This window comes from Chaetodon trifascialis, chromosome 3 (assembly GCF_039877785.1).
Source record: "Chaetodon trifascialis isolate fChaTrf1 chromosome 3, fChaTrf1.hap1, whole genome shotgun sequence".
In the NCBI taxonomy this organism is placed as follows: domain Eukaryota; kingdom Metazoa; phylum Chordata; class Actinopteri; order Chaetodontiformes; family Chaetodontidae; genus Chaetodon; species Chaetodon trifascialis.
Window position 1 is genome coordinate 10,752,620 of NC_092058.1, and position 21,811 is coordinate 10,774,430.

Genomic DNA, 21,811 nt, shown 5'->3' on the forward strand with positions numbered 1-21,811 from the left:
ATTAAGTGATGTGTGCACACGCTTTATATAAAACATGTGAGATAACAGGAATTAAGATATTCTGAATACGTCTGAAAAGGGTTTAAGGTGCAACAACAAATGACAAGACTGCATTACACGACAAACCACATGGAAGGAGAAACAAATCTAAAGTTTGAACAACCACAGCAAGAAAAAAAAGTTTCAGAGGAACAACTGAAGGGAAAGAATGAGTCACAATCAAGAAAACCCTGTTGGTGATGTTGAAGATAAGGAAATAAATTAACATTAGGTTTGCACTAAATTCAAGGTTAAATTTTTTCTAAAACCTGTTTTAGAAATGAAATAAGATCACCATAATCAAGAAACATTGTACTGATGAAATTCATACAACCATTTGAGAGACTGCATGAAAATGAAATTGTGATGCAAAAATTATCGTCCCCTAATTGTGAATCAGATTCTATTAACTGTCAAAATAACTGCAATATGATTTTTTTTAACCATACTGTGCAGCCCTAATTTGGATGATAGTTTTAATAGCATATTCTCCTTATTATACACATTTTCTATTTAATTTAAACAACTATTCATAATAATACATTTTTACATGATCAAAGAAAATCAAGAATTGTACATCCCTGCCTACCAATTAAAAAACAAGATATTAACTCATATTTATTAGGCTGAAATTTTATACTGTGCTTAAGGTTTGGGACGCAATAATACAAAAGAATACTAAAACTAACAGGACTGAACTGTAGAGGCGGGAAAATGTTCATGTTCCAATAATGCTCTGTAACAAGTACACTTCATTTTCCTTGCATAAAACCAAATTTTTGCTTCCAAGTTGAGCTCCCAAGCTTTGCGCTGAATAATCTGACAACAAACAGACAGCATCAATCAAATGTCTGCACTACTAAAGGTGGTTAAAAACAGATAAATTTTAACGTAGCCTTTAAACCATTAGAAACATGATTCAAAATAATAACATTTCTTAGCTGTCCAATAAATATATATATAAATGACAGAATGTGGGATTGTGGGGTTATCTTGTCTTTTCAAGTACAGTGAAAGATTTGTGGAAGATTCTGCCTGCTCAACTTGAGCTGCTGATGTAACTTGAAGAACTGTGTCAAAATGAAATTGGGAGGCAGCTCCTGCACTCATTATAAACCTTACGTAATTTATCAGCTTCTTTTACTGTGAGAGTGGGGGGTGGCAGTAGAGGAGTGTAAGAGAGATAGGAGAAAAAAAGGGAAAGATGGAGGAGCAAGGGGTGGCTAGTGAGACAGGAAGAGAGGAAAACTTCTCAATGATGAAACAATCTGTGCTGTTAAGCGATTGGACCAGACTTCCACCAATGGGAAGACCAGCTCCATGGCAACAGGCTCTGTCACCAAGAGAAAAGCAGCCATATCCCTCAACACCCCCATATTTTCTCTTCCTTTCTCTCTCACGACCCCCCTCCGTTCCCCAATTACAAGGCCCGGTGTATTTATCACTGGGTAAACACAAATAAAAGAGCACACAGACACACACAGCAGCCTCATGGGTTACTTATAGCCCGAACAACACGGCTCAATTGCACAGACACAACAAACATGCACATGCGAACCAAACAAGGCTTGCAGATGTACACACAGGCACACGGACTTAATGGGGCTTACGCAGTGATCAGAATGTGAGTCATTTGCACACACAGTTATTTAAATGTGCAGATTTGTGATGACTCTTCTCACACACCGTCTGACTGCAGACAGTTCTGTTCCACTTCGTCCTGATGAGAGCAATGACTAACTATCAGGTCTGGTGGAGCTGAACCTTGAACTAAACAGACTGAGCTCACAGACACAAGAACAGACCTCCAGAATAAGGAAGTAGGCCTCAGCAGACAAAAAGACACTACCCTCCCCTCACGGACATGAATATGTGCAAGATGAAGTCAGCATGCATCAAAGAGTATCATTCGTAAGTACCAAACCAGCTTCACTCGGCTCAACTAGCTTTAAAGGCTAAACCTTGCTGATATGAGGTGGTAAACCACAGGACTTCAGTCTTAATGTCTGAGGTTAACCCTGTAACTTATTGGAAGCATAAATAATACACAGTATACAATAAAAATGGACTGCTGCTTATTCACTGAAGATGCTAAATCAGCAGTGCATGTTCAGACGTGAAGTGTCTTAGAAGCACTGATACAGGCTCAAGTGCGCTCCACAGTTATTTTGTGGAGGACAGCATGACAGACCAATGTTGACAAATACTGCTGTACAGACAGATCTGTGTTGGGCAGGATAAACATGAGGTGCACACCTAGTAAGCAGTATTGACATAATGACAGAGATAATGATGTAATAAATTTGCAATATTCATTTTATGTTTTATATTGCCTAATATTTCATTTACTGTAAATGTTGTTGTTGCCATGATGAATAACCTTAAAATCCATTTTAACTTATATAAGCCACATAATCTTTATAACACCCCACGAGGGCACTGTAACTCATGTCTACACGAAGAAAGCAACAGACAAAATGCAGAAACTTTGACTAATTTGTATCTGCTCTGTGCATAGACAATACCAAATCTGTTGTGGCTGCTATGTATACTATAAGTGCTAGTGTGTCCTAAAGTTGATCTGCACAGTACCAGTTAGAGCTGGTTGGGAGTGGTTTCCACTCCATTTCAACTTGGCACACCAAACGCTACATGCCATTCTTGCACACTTGAATCAACAGCTGTGTGCAGCAAATAAAATATCATGTGTACAAACAGCATCGTAACCCAAACACCAACCAACACTTAGAAGCTCTAAAAAGATTTAAGTTTATTACAGCATGGCACTACCTGCTGTAGAATTCAAACATACTTTTCCATATGACCAGTCTCCATGGTTGACATATTAATAAGGAAAGCTCTGGCTTGAGAGGGCAGAGGATAAGAAGCCAGCTCCATCAGTGGGCTTTCCTGGAATGTCTCACCCAGGTAGGCAGGGACTCCAGCCCTAAGGGAGGAACTGCCAATGACCACTAGAGCATAAATCAAGCTCAAGCCACCACACAACTTTATTGGCACTATTCCTCCTCAGCACTCTGGATATCTCAAAATATCTCTCTCACTCAGTTTCTAACTCTCCCTCGGTTTAGCTGGTGGTCTTTAGCCAACAGGCTCTGCCTCCAGCTTAAGATGCATATTTTATCACCCCGTTAGGCAGCTTGCTAAACGTCCCACATTTGTAAGGCCAATGTCTTGGCCCCAGGTGTGATAAAGACAATACAACTCTTATTGTCTCTTTCTGGCTGTCTCTCTCTCACCCAATATCTTTTATTATCTGTCCTATCCCATTTCAGAGCAGAGTGGAGCAGCAGCGATTCCTGCTCCCCCTCAAAGCATTTTGTAATCACTCCATTCCCAGTCTCCTGTTTGCTCTGCACTGACACCAGGAGAAATCCTCCTCCTTTACATTCCATTGCAAATACGGTGACTCCTATCATTCTGTTGCACAATACAACACAATAAGAAAGATTTAAATGCATCACAAATGATCAATAAGTTAGTGAAAACTGTTTCGACCTGAATGGAAAACTTCCCACTAGCCTAAGTTGAAAGATTTCTTGAATAAAGTGAAAGGAGCGAAAAGAAGCTGGAGGAAGAAAGTGAAGCAACTGGCATTCTTGGCAAGTTTGGAAACAGTATTCAACATTCAATATCCACAGTGAGGGAATACATCACTCCGACCAAGACAAATTCAATTTCCCACAAATAAAGCTAAACAAAATTGTACTTTTCACCTATCTGAATGCAGGTGCTTGTGGGATGGACCTGTATCTTGGAATGAGAAAAAAAATATTCAATGTTCCAAGCTTTTTCATGTTTCAGGCAAAATCGTGCCACCATGCTCCCACACCCTGTTCCTGTCTATAGCGGCTTGTGTCTTAATCTCTCTTCCACAATCTTGTAGCCCTCAAATAAGCACTGAAACTTTTGCATTTTGTCTGAGTGATCAAAACGATCTTTGATTCGAGAAGGGCACTACAATGTCTCCTTGAATAGGTTTGGAAGCATCAAACTAGTCTTGTTAAGTTTTGCATATGTTAGGCTTTGTTAAATTGTGGGGGCTCATGATTTTTATTTTTTTCTTTGGCAACATTTGTGCAATGCTGTACAAGATTTACCTGCATGTCAATACCATTTACTGGAGTTTTGAGGTTTTGAGTGGGATAATTTGGCCCTCTCCTCTTCAGGAACTTCATATCCTGTACTATAGATGCAAATCATAACTAACTTCAGGAATCAAATCTTCTCTCAGGAAATCCTACATATTCAATCTAACACTGCTTAACAACTTTTATGACTTATGACTTTTATGTTACCCTTTTTCCTAAATCAAGTCCTAACAAACAGTTAAGATAGGAGCTGGGGCGTTTTTGCCCCTCATTTACAAACCGTGACATTTTGAATACAAATCATTAATACGGGGTCAGTCGGAAAAAACGTAATTATGTTCAACAGCTTAGTGAACATGACAAGATCTGCCAAAAACAAACAGAGAATACGAGTCAAGGCCATAATAATTCTTGGCCTAATCAAAATAAGTCAATTCTTAAAATTCTGAAACTTTAAACTTTTAAGCATGTTGTTGCGGCAGAAAGGTAAATTTCAAAGGTCTGTTAACGAAATAATTACCCACACTAGGACACTGTTGTGGATTGCCCACTATTCAATACTGTAGACAGTTGATCAATATAGGCCAAATCAATTGCCATGATTGACGCACATGCTGTGGCATAGTCAAGCGTGATGGATGACCTACTAGCAGCAAAACTAAAATAGGAAAAGAAAAAGAAATTGCATGACAACAGGAAAAGTGGTATCTACATTTTTAGAGGGCTGGATCAGTGGACTCAAGTTGCTATTAAGCACAACCAAGGGTTACCCTGCATACAATGTTCAGCTAGTCACAACTGAGATGAAACCTCAACCATCAAGAACAAGGATAACCAACATAACCCATAATAACGTTGCCGACTGGCTGAACGCCTGACATAATCCAATTTTTTTAGTACAGTACATTGTCTCTGCTGATGTTGAAAAAAAGTGCTGATAAATGGCAAAATCCAAAAAATTTGTCAATATCAAAATAAACAAACTTTTTGGTCAGTGCTAATGAAAAGCTAGTGCCCATCTGAAAATGATTGTAGCTCCCATTAGAATGAATGATTGCACTATTGATCCCTGAGTGGACATTTTATACAGAAATTAGTGTTTAAGCAGAATTAGGTATTAACTTTCTTTAAACCTTTGACACTAAGCAATGTGTTGTAGAATAAAATATATGAAATATATTCAGGATAGATCATAGCATTATACACCACTGTGCAGTGTCTTGGCATCCAATTAGGCTTCAAACTGATGTATGTTTTACTCAAACTGGACTTCCTGGTTTGTACGCACAACAACACACCCTCACCAACGAAGCCCCTTGCATTATTTGTTAACAAAGTGCTGCTTTGGGTCTGAACATCTCCTAAGAGGCTAGTGAAACTTCTATTTACAAGATGAAAAAGATGCTCTTAGCTGTAACCTGGCTAAATGTTAAATAATGCACTGCCCAACAGCTGGATGTGTCCAGATGGTAACCAATGTCCTCTATGATCTGCACAAACACCTCCATTTGCCACAGCCAGGCTTAAAGACAGCTGGCTGGATGGGCTGCCATGCCCAAACAGTGATGGAGAATCAAGTGCTGCCAGCTAGCCAACTAGCCAGCCTAACCCGGAAGTCAGGCATCCAGCCAGTAAAACTGCCAGGCTGTCTCTGTTGGGCCAGCAGAAAGTGTGGTCTCTTACAATGTGGCTTGTGCACTCCAGAAGAGCCAGCAGGACGGCAACATGCCAGTCATTCAGACATCCATCCAGCCAACATCCAGCCAACCAACACTCAGCTCTGTCTACCACCCAGCATCCCTCTTCAACTACTCTTCAGTGTTCCTCCTCCCTCCTTCTTTCCCCAGGCACCTTGCCAGCTAAATATAGTCCCTTCAAATCCCACAGGCCCACAAGGGTCAGGGTCTGCAAACCAAGCACACACCCCAACAAGATCTCTCTGCCATACACTAGATGAGATCTCTTGTGCCCCATCAACACAGACGGATTTAAAACCACAAAGAACAGAAACTATAACAGTAAGTCGGCACAGACACGCAGAAAAACATGGCCTCTGTCCTTTCTGCATTACCATCACACCAGGCATTGGGTGACTGTGATGTTCCAACCATGACGACGCTGTGCTAAAATAGAAAAATAGGGGATGATGACAGGCCTGTTGGCTGTGGGAGCTGTGGACACAAAATGACATCCATACTGTATGGACCATTTGACAGACGGGTAAGCTCATCTAAGAGGGGCCAATATTCATCTATATTTGAATGCAGCTGTGCAGATCCTGATCGAGGCACCAACCTCCTACCTGACATGTCTGGAATAAAATTTTAAGAGCCTACAACTCACTCTTATGTGAGAATATCCAAAAGTCCATAAGTGCCCATATAATGAAAGGGATTTTTCTTCTTGTTTTACTATGATTATTCAGCTTCAGCAAAAGAGAGCGCTTTCCACAACATACACTCTGCATGCTAAATTAAGAAAGTTTTACTCTGGTTTTTGAAATGTGTTGCCATTGTAAAATTCATAATATTCTTTGTTCTCTACTAATCCATTTCACATGATAGAATGAGTCTTTATGGCACTGACAACACTGCATCCCCAGCACATATTAGGAAGGTAGTGTTAATTTCAGAAACTGCACATGGCAATGAGTCGGTAGATCACACAGCTGACCTGACAGTGGCACCTCACTGCGCTATGCCATCTGTTTACCTATAAAAGCCAACCACTCCCAATACCTCCACCTGCCTAAGGACAGCAATTATCTATCCCCACCCTCCTCATGTTTTTCTTGCCTCTCTGTCCCTCAGTGTCTTCATCCATCATTAAAACCTTTGAATTAAGTCAGAAACAACCACTCCTTGGCTTGTTTTAGTTCAGTACAGCATATTCATCATCATACTCTCCACTCTAAACTTATTTACTTAATGATTTCCATTTCAAATGGTGATCTATTGGCTTTACAGGCCTCTTACTGACACATTTTTCTTTCTCTCAGTTGTTCCCTCTATATGTCTCTCTAGAAACCTCAACAAGTGGGTATGTCTCTTCGTCAGTCTAGTAAGAGCATAAGGGTGATTCAAGGTTGGGCTAGCCTCATTTGCACCGCAGTGTCACTTTTCCTTTATCATGACTCTAAGGTAGAAGTTTTTGTTTAAAGTAGGTGTTCTTCGGGATTTAATAGCCATACATCCCTACTAGTTACTATTACCTTGCTGCCTACAAGAAACATCTGCTTTGTTTCCACTAGCTATTTGCATGCAATTCTGAGGCAAGTGAACTGATAGACTCACATTAACAAAATAAAGACACTGGGACAGATTCAACACAGAGACAAAAATATGCAAGTAACAATAAAAACATAGTGGAAGCAAAAGTTAAAAAAAAAAAAAAGACTGAAATATTGAGGGAAGAGGCTATGAGAAGGGACAAGGGGATGGGCATTGAAGCATTTTTTTTCTTCTATATTTGTTGATCTAAAAAGTATGAGGATTTTTTTAAAGCATCGAATAAGCAATTGTGAACCCTCTGACTTAAAGACAATTATAGCAGCAGTTACTCAAGGGTTTGCTATTGATTTTTTCCTCTTTTCCTATCCCCTCTCGTGCTTCCTCTCTCTCGTACTCAGTCTTTTTCCCACGCATTGACAATTAGTATGCAGGATTGAGGCTGCAGGAGCTCCAACTACCTGGAGAGCAGAACTCCAGTCACAAACAAACAACAAAAGTAATGGTCATACGCACAGACAAGGATGCACATATACAATTTCATAATGCAAGGGGATAGATAAATTATGCCTGTCAGGGCTAAAGCAGCTAGCTTTAGCCACTTCAGCTATCCATGTATTTTCCTGTTCAAGAAAGGGGCTAACATATGGAGTGGCAGACATCAGGAAGAAAACAGCATTAGCCCTAGCAACCTGACACCAAATGGGCAGCTTCTATCTAATTTGGGATTTGCTGTGGTTGTTGTCTGTCTTTTGCATTTCTAATTGACAAGAGGGTAGAATCATGGGATGGTTGTCATTTTATGAGCCAACATCAAGCTAGTTGAATTAGGGTGCATCACTTAGGACACTGATACATCTTGATTTATTATAATGGTATAAGGGGTTCACACACGTACACAAACAGTCAGTCATTATATAAACAGCCACCATATCCAGCACAAGACAGATCTGGGCCGAGTGAACAAAAAAAGAATAAAAGGATGAGGCTATGAGGAGGATTGCAAGTCTGATTTTGCGAGGTTATAACCATCAGAACAGAAAAATAGAGAGAAAAGCCAGGTCTTCTAAACCTGAAACAGTGCTGAGGCCATGAGGACGGCTTGCTATTTATAGCGACAGATTTTTTATTCAGGAAGGCTCTGCTGTTGTGCTTTCTCTCAGGCTTGAGCTGCCTCTCTCTCTCTCACCTCCTCTCTATTCTTTCTCTATTCCCGCACATTGTGTTCCACAAATAAAGGGGGAAAACACTGACATATGCAGGTGTAAATGTACATTGTCTTTGGAGATCAAAGGAGATTTCAAACTTCCGATGCATTCATAAAGGGTCATAATAATCCAGCGCTGCATACCTTCAAGCCAAGAGGATCATTGAGGATAAACTTCAGGGTCTCTTAACACAGGACTTCCCACATGCAGCCTTATGTAAGCCCATAGGTTGTCCTTTTTCCCTGCACCCCTCCCTCCCTCCCTCCTCAGTATGACAGTGTTGCAGAGTGACGCCTACTTCTCAGTGACTCTCCACCCCCACCAGGCCACCTCCACCCTCCTCTTTCCCTCCTCCCACACAGGGACACAGTGGAAGGGAATTCCTCATTACCTCAGCATTTGCCTCACTAAACACACTTTGTGTGCATCTGTACAAACATATACAAACATAAACTGACCACTAGGCACATAAATACAAACACTACTACAATCACCACAAATTAGACGGCATCTTCCTGCTGGTAATGTATAAAATCATCTACGTAAAACCAATCATGCTCCTTCCAGCTTGGACATACTGCTAAAATGATTTCCAGTTAAATAAGAAGAAACCACATGCATAGCATATGAAACTATCTTCCAGTGAGCCTCATGTGAGTTTTGCATTTTTTTACTGAGGCATAATTAAATTAATTGCTGCAGGAACTTTACAAAGAGCAGCAATGAAATGTGAGATGAGGGGCAATTAAATCTACAGAAAAGGGTGCACACTACAGCAAATCTCAAGAGTTGTGAAAGGCACATGAACAAGCTACATCTCACCAACAATTACTAAGACCCACTAACAAAGACACACAGACACACACATAGCACATGCTTACTGTATTTAGAGTTCAGCTCTCGATCTCCAGTCAAGTTGAATCAGGTCTCTCACAAATAAAAGCACATTATCGCAGGAGAAGCAGCAGCAGCAGCAGCAGATACAGCTCTGGACCAAGACAACGCTGACATGGTTTTATCTTGCTAAGCAGTACAGATGAATGAATTCCATTTCCTGCAGCATGTAAATAGCAGAGTTTCAGGGGTGTCAACCTCTGTCACTCTCTTCAGCTCATTCTACTTTCGTCTTCATGCTCGCTCTGTTCCTTTCCTGCCTGTAGGTACTAACAGCTCGGTTTTGTTAATGGGTTTCATGAAAATGGACAGAAAACTCTATTTTGACTGCCCCCTCTCTTTTTCTGAATGAAGCACAAGCAGTACAGGGAAACCGAAAGCCTTGCTTGTTGGCTGGCTCTCTTCCTACTGCTCTTATGCTATCATGCGCACAGTTTGCACCGCTCCCTTATCCTCCAACCCTCCCTTTCGTGTGGATTCTCTCTCTCTCTCTCTCTCTCTCTCTCTCCCTCTCTCTCTCCTCTCTCTCTCTGTGTCTCTCTCTCTCTCTCATCTTGTTTGCTCTCTGCCTCTGTGTAACAATATAATTGCAATGACAGCCAACCCAGTGCTCACAAGAAGCCCAGCTGTTTAAAGCCCTGCTTGGATCGGCCTATTTGTCACTTGATACAAAAGTAGGATGCTTATTTGAGAGATTACAGAATATAAAGTTATCATTTCATAACTACTATTTAAGGTTTGGTATTTTTTTTTTTTGTTGTTGTTGCAAGAAAGGGCACAAGCCTACATCCACAGGCAGCCAGAGGACACAGTATAGGCACACTCTAGTCATCCTTCATGGTGAAACAGAGTGCTGCTGCAATGGTCAAAAATAAATTATGAAAACAGGATGTTTTGAGGGAAAGATAGTGGGAAAATAATGAAACCACCTCATTAGCTAGGAAAACCCTTAATCCCACAAGACGACATATTTGCATGTTCTCCCTGCAGGCTCCTCGCTGCAACTGGCAGCTGAAAGACGCAGCGGAAAAGAGGTAGTCAAAAGTTCAGCATCAAAGGAAACGTGAGCAGGGAACTCTGGGTAAGGTAGCATCAGTCCAGGGATGTCTGTCTCATAGATGGTTCAGTTCTCAAGTTGACTGCACGTAACAAGGTTTTATATGGGACTTGGCAGCAAAATCTGATCAGAACAATGTGACAAGTTAGGCAGTGATCCAGCTTTGAATCACAGTGAAAGATCAGTGACAAAGCTAGTTTTTAATCGCTCAATCAGTACTGAATATTTCAGCTGTAACTGTAACCAGGATGACTTAAAAACCATGTAAACTCTCTACAGTACAATGATGGGAAAATCGTCAGTGTGGAGGGTGAACAAACCAATGGTTACACAGGGATAAATTGGTGTTAGGTCTGTGTAATATGACCAAAACCTAATTTTCAAGTATAGGTAATTTCATATCCAGATATCGATACATATGGCAGATTTCTTTTTGTACTGTTTGACATGATTTTTGCGTAGGTGGTAAAAGAGGTTAGTGCTGTTTGAGTCTGTTGTGACAGCAATCACTGGTGACTGGGCAGCACCTGGGAAGCTCATTATGCACTTTGGGGGTGGGCAGCTATTGCATCACAGTGGCCTTGGCCCCCCTGGCAGCACCCCTGGCCATTCTAAATTATTTAACTCATATAATCACACTAACCTCTGTGATGACTGGAACGGCTTCTCTTTTGTGAGGCGTCTGATGTCAGATAGTAGTGATGATGATGATGCTATTCACAGCTGGTTTGGGTCAGTCTGTCATGGAAGCACTGAGTCAAAACATTCAGTTTCAAAGACAGCTGCTCAGAGTCATTGCTTTGCAGGTTAATGATATCATGTTGTAGGTTGTAAGGCACATGAGCTAGTTTCAAATTAAACAGTGTTGCAAATATGTTCAGTTCCTTTTGTTTACTTTTCATGTCCTGAAACCTCTCATCAAATGCCTGAAGGAGTTTTCACACTCCCCAGCATATTCAAAGTCATGGCAGGCTGTTGCCCACCATGAAGGCCAAATCACACAGACACTTGCTATCATTGAATTTCCTTGTCAGGTTTTCCTTAATCTCTATAAATTATTCCAGACAAACAGCCAGTTGGAAACAATCTTACAATCTAGCACTGATGATTGTAAAATTTCAGCAGCAACCCTCCTTCACAAACTCTCCCTCTGAATGAGATTTCAGTTTCTTAGCTATTAGCGCTCTCACCACAAGACTTGCCTATATAACACTGTCTCTGTCAGAATGTGGTCTTGTGAAAGCTGCTTGTTGGCCATGCAAACTCTGCAGAAGAGAGTTACCTTTATCCAAGCGCATTTGTCCTTGCAGCTCATCCACTTTAGCATGGGTTAGAGCAATATAATGACTCTAGAGATTAGTCTTAGGTTCCTCACCCCTGATTAAGTGCTCCTCAGTGCACTTGGATACAAAACTTTCCCACTTTCCAGATATGGCACTAGGGCTGAAAAAATTAATCAAAATATTAGCGAAATCCCAATATGGTGCAATATCCAAAGTACAATAATCACATCATCATTTTTATATTTTGTCAGTGAAAATGAAATGCAAAAATCACCATTCCCAGTGAGACTTTTGCAGGCTAAAAGTTAGTTGTTGCAAAAATGCCATAGGGCTGAATGTACAAAGCAAAATATTTTCAACAAGGCTTTTAAACTCTCAACCATGAGCCTGGCATAAAACAGTAGGCGATGCTGATTTGCATTCAGGTGCAGATTAAAGCTTTCCACCAGCCAGCCAACGTAAGGCTTTTACTGTCAAGCGGCTACAGTTTCCTGTAGCCTTAGACAATGACGGAAACAACTGCAAACTCCTTGATGCATTGAAATAAGCCTATATTAGAAATATACACAATTTTTGGCCAGTGGGCCCGTTTAAAATATAATAGGAAAGAGTGTAAAAAGAATTAAGAGCCACAATGAGCTAATCAGATGGATACGTACACTCAACAGGTGCTTGTTGCAGTTCAGGCATACATCAAAACACAAAACACTTCACCAAGTGAGACCTTATTATGTTTTTGGTGCACGGAAAACAACTTGCGCTGTGAACCATTTAGTCACAAGTTAAAACAACAACTCAAGTCGGTCATACGTGCGTTGAAACGTGCATACTGTAACTGTTGAGGCACAGGGTAACACTGTTGGTCTAAACTTTACCTTGGCAAAGGCACATTTCTAGCAATTTAATAAGTGGTTCTCAGCATCTAACCCAAGCTGTGGGACACGGTGGTGGCCCAACTGGCACACTGAGCTGTCACTGCTTGATTTTTCAGATTTCCCTCTCTGCACCACAACTTACTCGTTTCTCACTTTTAACATATTATACTCATTGTTCTAGATCCATTATGTCTGACAACACATCTCCAGTATGACTGCCCGGTAAATGGATCGGAAAGTAAAGATGTGTACATCAGAAAATACTTTCAGCTCTGGCACTGAAGTTAAAATCTTGTTTTCTCAAAACACTGTTTTCCAGTTCTGGGACCTAAGACTGATACTAGACAGCTAAGCAAATCAATCAATCTCCTATTTTTATTTCCAAGGGTACTACACCGCCCTAACGCACAACAATTTGAGGCAGAACACAGCCCTACATCCCCATAAAAGCATTCTGGGTGCTTCGAGTTTGTGCACAATGTTAGTTTGCCACTTAAATTATACGAAGCAAAGATTAGATTTGACTCTTGATGATAAGCAAGGTAATGAACTCTGGCTTTGAGACAGAGTTGCTCATGTTTATATGTCTGTCCACGCTCATATCAATGGTCTATAATTATTATGTTTTTGAACGCAAACGACGCAATCCTAGCATGGCCCTGGAAAAAGTTTGTCTCAGGTTGACCACACGCTGGGATAAAGGGGATGGCATGCACTAATGCCACCTAATGCCTCAAACCAAGTCCAATTGCTTCATCTGCATTTGGGCAGCCAGGTAGCCTCTTTCACAGGACAGTAAGAGAAGTCAGTGAAGGACTTTGAAAGCAGGAAGGAGAAAGGGGAGGGGCTGAGCAAGGATCAGTAGCCAAAGATACCACAGATAAACCGTTACTGAACGCAGTAATCAGCTATCAGCTAACATGGTGCTGCAGTCTCTACATGCAGAACATCATGGAGGCAAAACTACAAGGAAACACTAGGAAAATGGTTATTGTTTACAGGGAAACATACAAACAGGGCTTATATAAAATAGAACTCAGCTTGGACACAATCAGTTTCTTATTGACTGGAGTTGAATGAGGTCTATTTTGGCCAAATATTTGAATAAATTAAGGTACACTTGCATTAATACATACTCATTTTAAAAGTGTTAGTAAATGAACAACAGACACTTTCTCAACCCCTGCTTGGATCCTATGATCCAATGGTAAATTTCAACATGTGATGAATTTTCTGTTTTCTTTCCCTTTGAACTATCATGCGAAAACCCTCCAGCTTTGCAGCAATTACAATGAAGTCAGTCAGGCAGCTATACCCAATCTGAGGCCAGACTTACGGCCATGCAACCAGTCGTCTCCCTTCTGCTCTGATCAATAATTTACATCAAAGCAAGCAACGAAGGAAAAATGTGGAAACAGAGCATTGAGAAACTGTGAGAGAAGAAGACATCAAGAGAAAGGCAGTGCAGATAAAGAGAAAAGAACAGAAGAATGAGGGAACAAATAGAGATGGAGAGACAGAGAAACAGAAGCAGGAGTGGTTAAGAGAAGAGAGAGATAGGAGCAGCAGCAACAGCACCACGCTTGGTGCTCTGGCAGAGATCTATAAATAGCTCTTCAAATCTCTCTAGAAAAAGCCACTCTTCTGCTTATGCTGCTGCAAACAGATTCAGAGACAGAGGACGATATGGATACCTGGCTAGCAAATAAAAACAGATCACGTCTTATTGGATAATAGCTGCAGAATATCAATTACATAAGCACCTAAAATACAGTAACAAAACCATTTTTTACTTCGACCATCTTGGTTTGCATAAATATTTCATCATGGGGAGTGAATACAGTAAAAGCAAGTACCTCCTACAAACAAAATTACATGTTCCTACATGTTCTACTAGTGTGTGAATAAAAAATTGTTTATACATCCTGCAAACCATTTAAAAGAAAAAAAATCTTGTAATCAATTCTTACAACATGTCCACCAAAATGAGTCTGTAATTGTAAGAAACAGTGATTTATCGATACCTCAGAAATTGTCAGGTAATGCAACATAAAGATTTGCAAAATGTTGGGAATAAAAGGGGGAATATGTTGACAGTGAGATAAGATACTCCCTCTTTCTCATTGCTGACCTTAGCAACAGCAGACTGTTGATCCAATGACTCACTTCCATCAGATCTTACAATGGATAAGCCTGTTCTCAATGATACTTCCTTACACCAACAACTGAATCCAATATTATTTTGGAAAGATATGTGCATAGTGTACAAATGCAAATACAACTGCTGCACTGGGGTCACATTTACAGAATATTGAGTATAGTATGCTTTAAACCAGAAATACTGGTTTGCTGGGAAGGGGTACCTGCTTAACCTATTCACAATTTCACTCAAGTCTTAAAAGGAACAGACAAATTGTGCTATTTTCAAGACAACCTCAACATCAAATGTGCCTATATTAGCAGCCCTTGCCTGACACTTGCAAATTCTCAGGATCACATGACTGGCAAATGCCAATTGATATGAATATTTATGTTTTCAGACACACATACTGTTTTCCCAGAGCAGATGTTTGAATCACAGCTCCGACAGTCTGTGCTGTGATCCCACCTAGTTTGACACAACAGTCTTGCTATCTATTTTCAGCTTGAGTGTCAAAATGTAGAGCTAAAGCCAAGACACAGAGACAGATGACCACTTGTCAAGTACTTATTGACAAACCCTATTTCTTATTTGACACAAAATGACAGACTTGTTTCTGTTTCATCTTAATCTAAGAGGAATTATGCCTCCCTAAGCCAAGGCCTAGGATGAAAGATATACACCTTAGTTTGGAGGGCGGCAAAGAGCGCTCAGGAACTCAAATAACACAGCCAAAACTTCAATGCCATGGTATGATAAACACAGTGTAGCAGTGCGAGGTCAGTTTTATTATTTTCTACTGATTTGTAATCAGCTCACTTCGATTCAGTCTCATAAACTTCCAACATTCAATAATTGATGTTTATTATGAGTTTGTAACTTCCGGTTAATTTATTGTTACATAATGTTTTATGTCGTTTTTGACCATCAGTGGACACACAAATATACACGTCAGGGTGTGATGGTATAAATACCACCTTGTTGTCACCAGCTAAGGTGGGCTTCAAGTGTGACTGGAATGAATAGCTACAAACAAATTTACAATCACTTCACTCTGATTCCACCAAATCTCTAATAACTTCATTCTAAGTCACTCTAGTCTCGCATTCATTGACCGAGTTTCAGTAACGTCTCTCAACTAAGATTGGATAACATGTTAACATGGCCATCTCGGATCAGGCATGGAGTACGCGGACTTTAAAGATGGTGCTTAACGTTGCGTTACATACCTGACTACAGATCATGGATCATCGGTTATAAGTTACCTCAAGTCATTTTCAATGTTCAGCTTACCGTTTTGCTGGCCGTAGGTCACGAGTCCGTTTGGAGAATCCTTCAAGTTGTGTCTGTAGAGAACAGATGGCAGTACGGTCAGAGCCGTGGATAAGCATTTGACTGAAAATATTAGCTTGCCCACACGCTAACAATAGCTAGCTCACGGCATTAGCTTGCTTCCTCCGGCGAGTATAGCCAATTAGCCACCTACAGCACCTAGCCACCTAGCTAATGTTAGCCCGCTAGCTAGCCCTTTCTTTTCAGTGTGCGCTAGCAACCCAACGTTAACAAAACCTAGCGTTTATATTACAACCGGTTAACCAACAAAGTAGCATGTGTTTACAGGAAGGCTAACCTTGTTATAAACATGTACCAGCACTGTCAGGTCTCAAAATAGGAGGCGCTAACTGGAACTGTTAGCTAGCTTTCCGAATGACTTACCAGTGCTAATATAATGGTGCTGCTAGCTTGAGTTGGTTCACTGCGACCCCGACTGTCAAAATAGCGCCGCGTGAGGGGAGAGCGGCATGGACGTAACGATAGATAGCAAGCGCTGAGGAGCAAGGCAGTCGAATCCGTTACAGCAATACAGCTAAATAACAACAAAACGCCAAAGAATAAAAGGACACAAATTAAAGAAAAAAGAAACAAAACGCTATTCCCCCTTCACGGCTCCGGCTTGTGTGTGTGTCAGCGTCACTTTTTTCCCCTCACCGACAGTTTACGTCAGCGGCGTACTTCTCAGTCGCAGGGAGACGTTCAGGGTACGGTAAACTTGGTTTATGATTCATGTAAAAAAAGGTAGACCTGTAAAAAAAAAAAAAATTAAATAAATAAATAAAAATGATGGCACCTTAATGAACATAAGTCATCAAGGTGCCAATATTTGTGGCCAGCTTTGGTAAAAGTCCTCTTTAGTTGGAAATAAGTGAAGGTTTTTTGGCATTATGACAGTTAAATCACTGCAGCGTTTTACGAAGGTTCATTTTTCTGCAGAATATCTTCCACATACCAGGTCTATGCAATAGATATACAATATCAAAATATACACTGACATTATCAGTCTAACATTGAGTGATTTCTTTTAACCTTGCTTCTCAACCTTCCTTTTTTTTGATCAGGTTGCTGCTGATTCATGATCAGGTGGCTGTTGAGTGAAATACATTTTTTTTAAGTTTCTTTTAATTTGTACTCTTGTATTTAACGCATTATTCAGGCAGCAATCCATGGTCGAAGTAAAGTTTGTTGTAGTTCCTAAAATCCCCCACATGTCGGCAGGCATGCACCACCCTGCCATGGAAGGGCCTTGTCGCTCAACCTCATCTACAAGTTTCAAGATCTTTATTGGTCATATACACAATTACAATGGCAGCTGTTGGCAATAAAATTCATGTCCTCAAATTGCCTTCAACAATGCTCATACAAAATGTTAAACTATAGCAACAGAATTTATATAATACTTTGGTAGATGGGTGAACAGAAGATATAATGAATAAAATGCATAGACAGGTTGTGCAGTAATGTAGATATGCTTAAAGAAAACCGGTTATGAACAGGTACGAGCAGGATATATATGTAAACAGGCAGTGCACATAAATAGTGATGTTTAGACATTTAAGGTCTACCAGTGCAGTTAGAATAAAGTGACATATAGGCCTGTTCAAGCCTAAGGCAAGCAAAAGTATGTACTTATCCATTGAGGAACACTGACGCAACATATGTATTTTAATGAGAAGCATCTTCAGTTCTGGACAAGTTCTGAGAAAACTTGATTGACAGTCCTGCTTGTCTTGTATGAGTCCATGTGGAAGGAATCACACTCAAAAGTGTCCTATTTTAGAGCAACATATACTGTGATAGGGCACTTATTACAAACAAGAGTAGAAAGGTTTTAAATGATTTTGAAAGTCAATCCTTTCCTTGGGTGCATAGGGGTTTTTGAAATAACTTAATAGCAGCATGTTACCACACTCTGAACCAGAATCAGATTTATTGGCTAAGCATGTGCAAATAGGAGGAATCTGACTCCAGGTTAAACATTGTACTCAATGTGTTCAATCCTACATTGTAACTATAGTGTGCAAATCCAAACTATGGAAATAAACGTTACAATAGCTTTCTTGACACTCCCACTGCTTACATACTAACTATATGACCACTGAACACTTTATGGCAATATGTGTTATTATAGGTTCAAATTAGCATCTTGGGTAATCGTGCAATTGCAGAAGATTTACGGTGCAAAAAGGCTAAATTTGAGCTCATCTAAAGGTGTGCTGGTTTGATGAAGTGGTGTTCAGACTGACTCTCTCTCTCTCTCTCTCTCTCTCTCTCTCTCTCTCTCTCTCTCTCTCTCTCTCTCTCTCTCTCTCTCGCACTGCATCAATTTGCAGTATGATATATGCCACCTTGCATGACGGAACGTGTTTCAAATACCGCAGTCCCTGCCTCATAACCTCGAGCACTCTTGCGCATTTGGTGACTCTAAGGCCCGCGTTCTGTAAGTGTGTTAAAGGGCACTGAATTTGATCGACAAGAGTGACAGCAGGTCGCGTATCCTGCTCAGGTGCCCTGGTGAGGACAGCGGGGCACGGCAACTAGCTACCTGGTGTGATGAACGTACGTGTCGACCTCATGATGTACAGTTTATCCTCAAATTAATCCAAACCAAACACTTTTAGGGCGACGTGTTTGTTCATGCAAAGCAGCGAGTGAGGTCCTGTTACAGGTGTGTCCTTGACAGAAGTTGTATTGATTTCGTGTACCACTAGTCGTCCCCTCCCGGTGTCAGCGAGTGTGAGTCAGTAGTCTACGTGTGAGTGCGTGTTTAGTGTGTGTGTTGTGTGTGAGAGCAGGACAGACAGATGCTTTGCCAGTAATTTCCTCGGTGCCCCGATGCGCTCATTGGTGCGTCCCTCCAACGTGTCACCAGTTTTGGTGGATTACCCCAGATATCTTTACCATCAGGAGGGTGTAACACCAGTCATATCTCTCAGCTCCTGTCTACACAGTGTCCAGCTGCGAACGAGGACCTCTGGCAATACTAAGAACTCAGGATAAAGGATTTGAAGATTTTTATTCGTTCTTTCTCGCACGGCACGCACAGCAATGCATTTATTTACTTCAGAGTCCAGGATGACGCCGTCTTTTTCATTCCCAACGTTTCTGATTTTGGCACACTTTTTGATGAAGGCTCTTTATGTCGGTGGCTCCCCGGGCTGCGCGTCCTGTGGCTTGCCGGCGATGGAGAAGGACGCAGAGGAAAGGCTGATGATAGAAATCGCCAAGAAACAACTTTTGGACAAGCTGCACCTGAAAGAGAGACCAAACATCACTCAGACTGTGCCCCGCGTTGCACTCCTCACCGCGCTGCGCAAGCTACATTCGGGGCGCGTCAGGCAGGATGGTACTCTTGAACTAGAAAACAATATTCCAACAAAAGATCAAGGCTATGAAATAGTGAGCTTTGCTGATATAAGTAAGTTTGGCATTTACCTTGTCCACTCTAAAGCTATTTTTCCCCTGTACGGCGTACGAGTGCATTTTGTGTGCGCTTTTAAATGGGCACAAATTAGGTCAGAGTGTCCATGTTTTTTAATAACTACTTTAGGCTGCTGTTCTGTTCCATACAATGTAGTAAAAGTTTGGGATTACACTATTTGACATCAATTTTTAGTTTCAAAATTGAGCATAATACAACCTGATTCCAAAAAAGTTGGGAGGCTTTGTACAAATAAAACAGAACGTGATCATTTGCTAATCCTTTTTGACATATACTGAAATGAAAGAGGTGCAAATATAATATGTTTAATGTTTTACCTCATCAACTTTTATCTATGAACATATTTGCTTATTCTGAATTTGATGCCAGCAACACGTTTCCTTGGGAAAAGGGGCAACTACATACTGGGAAAAAAGTGGAATGCTCCAAAAACACCTGTTTGGAACATTCCACAGGTATCCACAGAACATTCCATTGGTAACAGGTGATAGTGTCATGATTGGGTCTGAAAGGGGCATCCTTGAAAGGCTCAGTGGTTCACAAGAAAGGGTGGACTGAGGTCCACAACTTTGTGAAAACATGATTGTACAACCGCTGGCGAACACACTTCATTTACAAATGATTTCATTCTTTTACACACAGTCCTAACTTTTTGGGAGTCTGGGTTGTATGCCTGCAGGGCTTGTATTAAGGGTCAACCATAACATAGAGATAAGTTAAAATGCTTAAAATCTATAAAAGTACATTGACATGTCCTTTATTTTTGCATGGTTCTGTGGTTTTACCTTACAAGCATTGTTTTAAAAATGATTGTCCCTTTGCTTGTGGTGACGATCTGTAAAACTACCAAAATATTAACAGTCTGTGTTGTTCTTATATTGTCATTGATCCATAGATGAGACAGGGAGTGGTGACAAGGACAGCCTCAGTCTTACCTTCCAGTTTCTGCAAGAACATGGCCAAAGTATCCAGGTCCTCCAGTCTTCTCTGTGGATCTATGCCCGCTCCTCTGCGGATCCTCACAGAGACTCCAGGCTCTCTGCGCAGGTTTTCCTCTCCACAGATGGTGGGGAGCCAGGCTCTAACCGCATCCTGGTGATAGAAAAGATGCTGGAGGTCCAGGAGAGTAACTGGCACACCTTCCCCATCACCCGTACCCTGCAGGCCTTTCTTGATGGAAGCCAACGCCGGCTGCAGCTGGAGGTCAGCTGCGATGAGGACGGGAAGAACCTTTGCTCCCTGGGTGGCTCTGCTGATACCCCCTACCAGCCCTTCATGGTAGCCCAGGTGCGTCTCCGTGACAACCACTCCAAACACTTAATCAGGAAGCGCTCGTTGCGTTGTGGTGACGATGTTACTGTGTGCTGCAAGAGAGACTTCTACATCAAGTTCAAGGATATCCAGTGGCATGACTGGATCATTGCGCCTGAAGGTTACCATATGAACTACTGCATGGGTCAGTGCCCCCAACATCTGTCTGGCTCCCCAGGCATAGCATCCTCATTCCATGCCACTGTCTTCAGCCAGCTGAAAGTCAACGGCATTAACACAGCGGCCTCTTCATGCTGTATTCCCACTGAGCGTCGGCCATTGTCCATGGTGTATTTCAACTCTCAGCACAGCATTGTCAAAACGGACGTCCCTGACATGATAGTGGAGTCCTGTGGATGTACATAAAGGACAGAATATGAAAGATACGGTTAATGTAGATTTGTTTCAACACAAGAAACGTAAAAAAATTCTGTGTGTATTGTTGACAGGCAGAAAGGTACAAACACACATGAACAAAGGAGATGAAAATGGAAGTGTTTTTCTGTGTTTAGATTACATTTGGGAAATATTAGGCACAAAGAAAAAGAATAATATAGGATAAGCAAATTCTACAGCACTCAGGATATTCAAGCAAGAATACGCAGAAATTTCAAGATTTAAATTACTAGATTTCTTTGTCTTGTGTGTTAAGAAATCATACTGATTGACGTTCATCATAATTTTGTATGTCATTTAAGATGCAGTATTTAATGAGGTGGCTGGAGAGAAAATGTTGAGTGCCTAGAACCAGCTGAATCAGTCTAAATAAGAGTATGAGTCTGTTTGCAGATGCATTTTTTCATCAATATGTCAGAGGCAGGGATTAACAAGAGCCTAGAAAGGCAGACTCAACACAATAGGAAAGGCGTGGGTCAATGGAGGTCACACCAA

The 21,811-nt window shown here is 41.1% G+C and overlaps 2 protein-coding genes across 8 annotated transcripts in view; one reads left to right on the forward strand and one right to left on the reverse strand.

Moving 5' to 3' along the window:
• LOC139328547 (R3H domain-containing protein 2) overlaps positions 1-16,841 on the reverse strand; it is a 57,703-nt gene extending 40,862 nt beyond the window's left edge. For all 7 annotated transcript variants that reach the window (XM_070958322.1, XM_070958319.1, XM_070958323.1 and 4 more), the window contains exons 1-2: positions 16,549-16,841; positions 16,126-16,178 (exon numbers count right to left, since the gene is read on the reverse strand). The gene's annotated coding sequence lies outside the window, so the exon portion shown is untranslated. The remainder of the gene's footprint in view (positions 1-16,125; positions 16,179-16,548) is intronic.
• Positions 16,842-19,138: 2,297 nt separating this feature from the next.
• LOC139329236 (inhibin beta B chain) lies at positions 19,139-21,447 on the forward strand. The gene is made up of 2 exons (XM_070959429.1): positions 19,139-19,585; positions 20,505-21,447. Exons 1-2 carry the CDS (start codon positions 19,216-19,218, stop codon positions 21,284-21,286), a joined length of 1,152 nt encoding a protein of 383 aa, XP_070815530.1. The 5' UTR covers positions 19,139-19,215; the 3' UTR covers positions 21,287-21,447.
• Positions 21,448-21,811: the final 364 nt, after the last annotated feature.

Coding starts and splice junctions, on each gene's coding strand:
- LOC139329236 (XM_070959429.1), top strand. CDS start 19,216: ATGCATTTATTTACTTCAGAGTCCAGGATGACGCCGTCTTTTTCATTC. Junction 19,586..20,504: donor AGTGAGCTTTGCTGATATAA/GTAAGTTTGGCA, acceptor ATTGATCCATAG/ATGAGACAGGGAGTGGTGAC.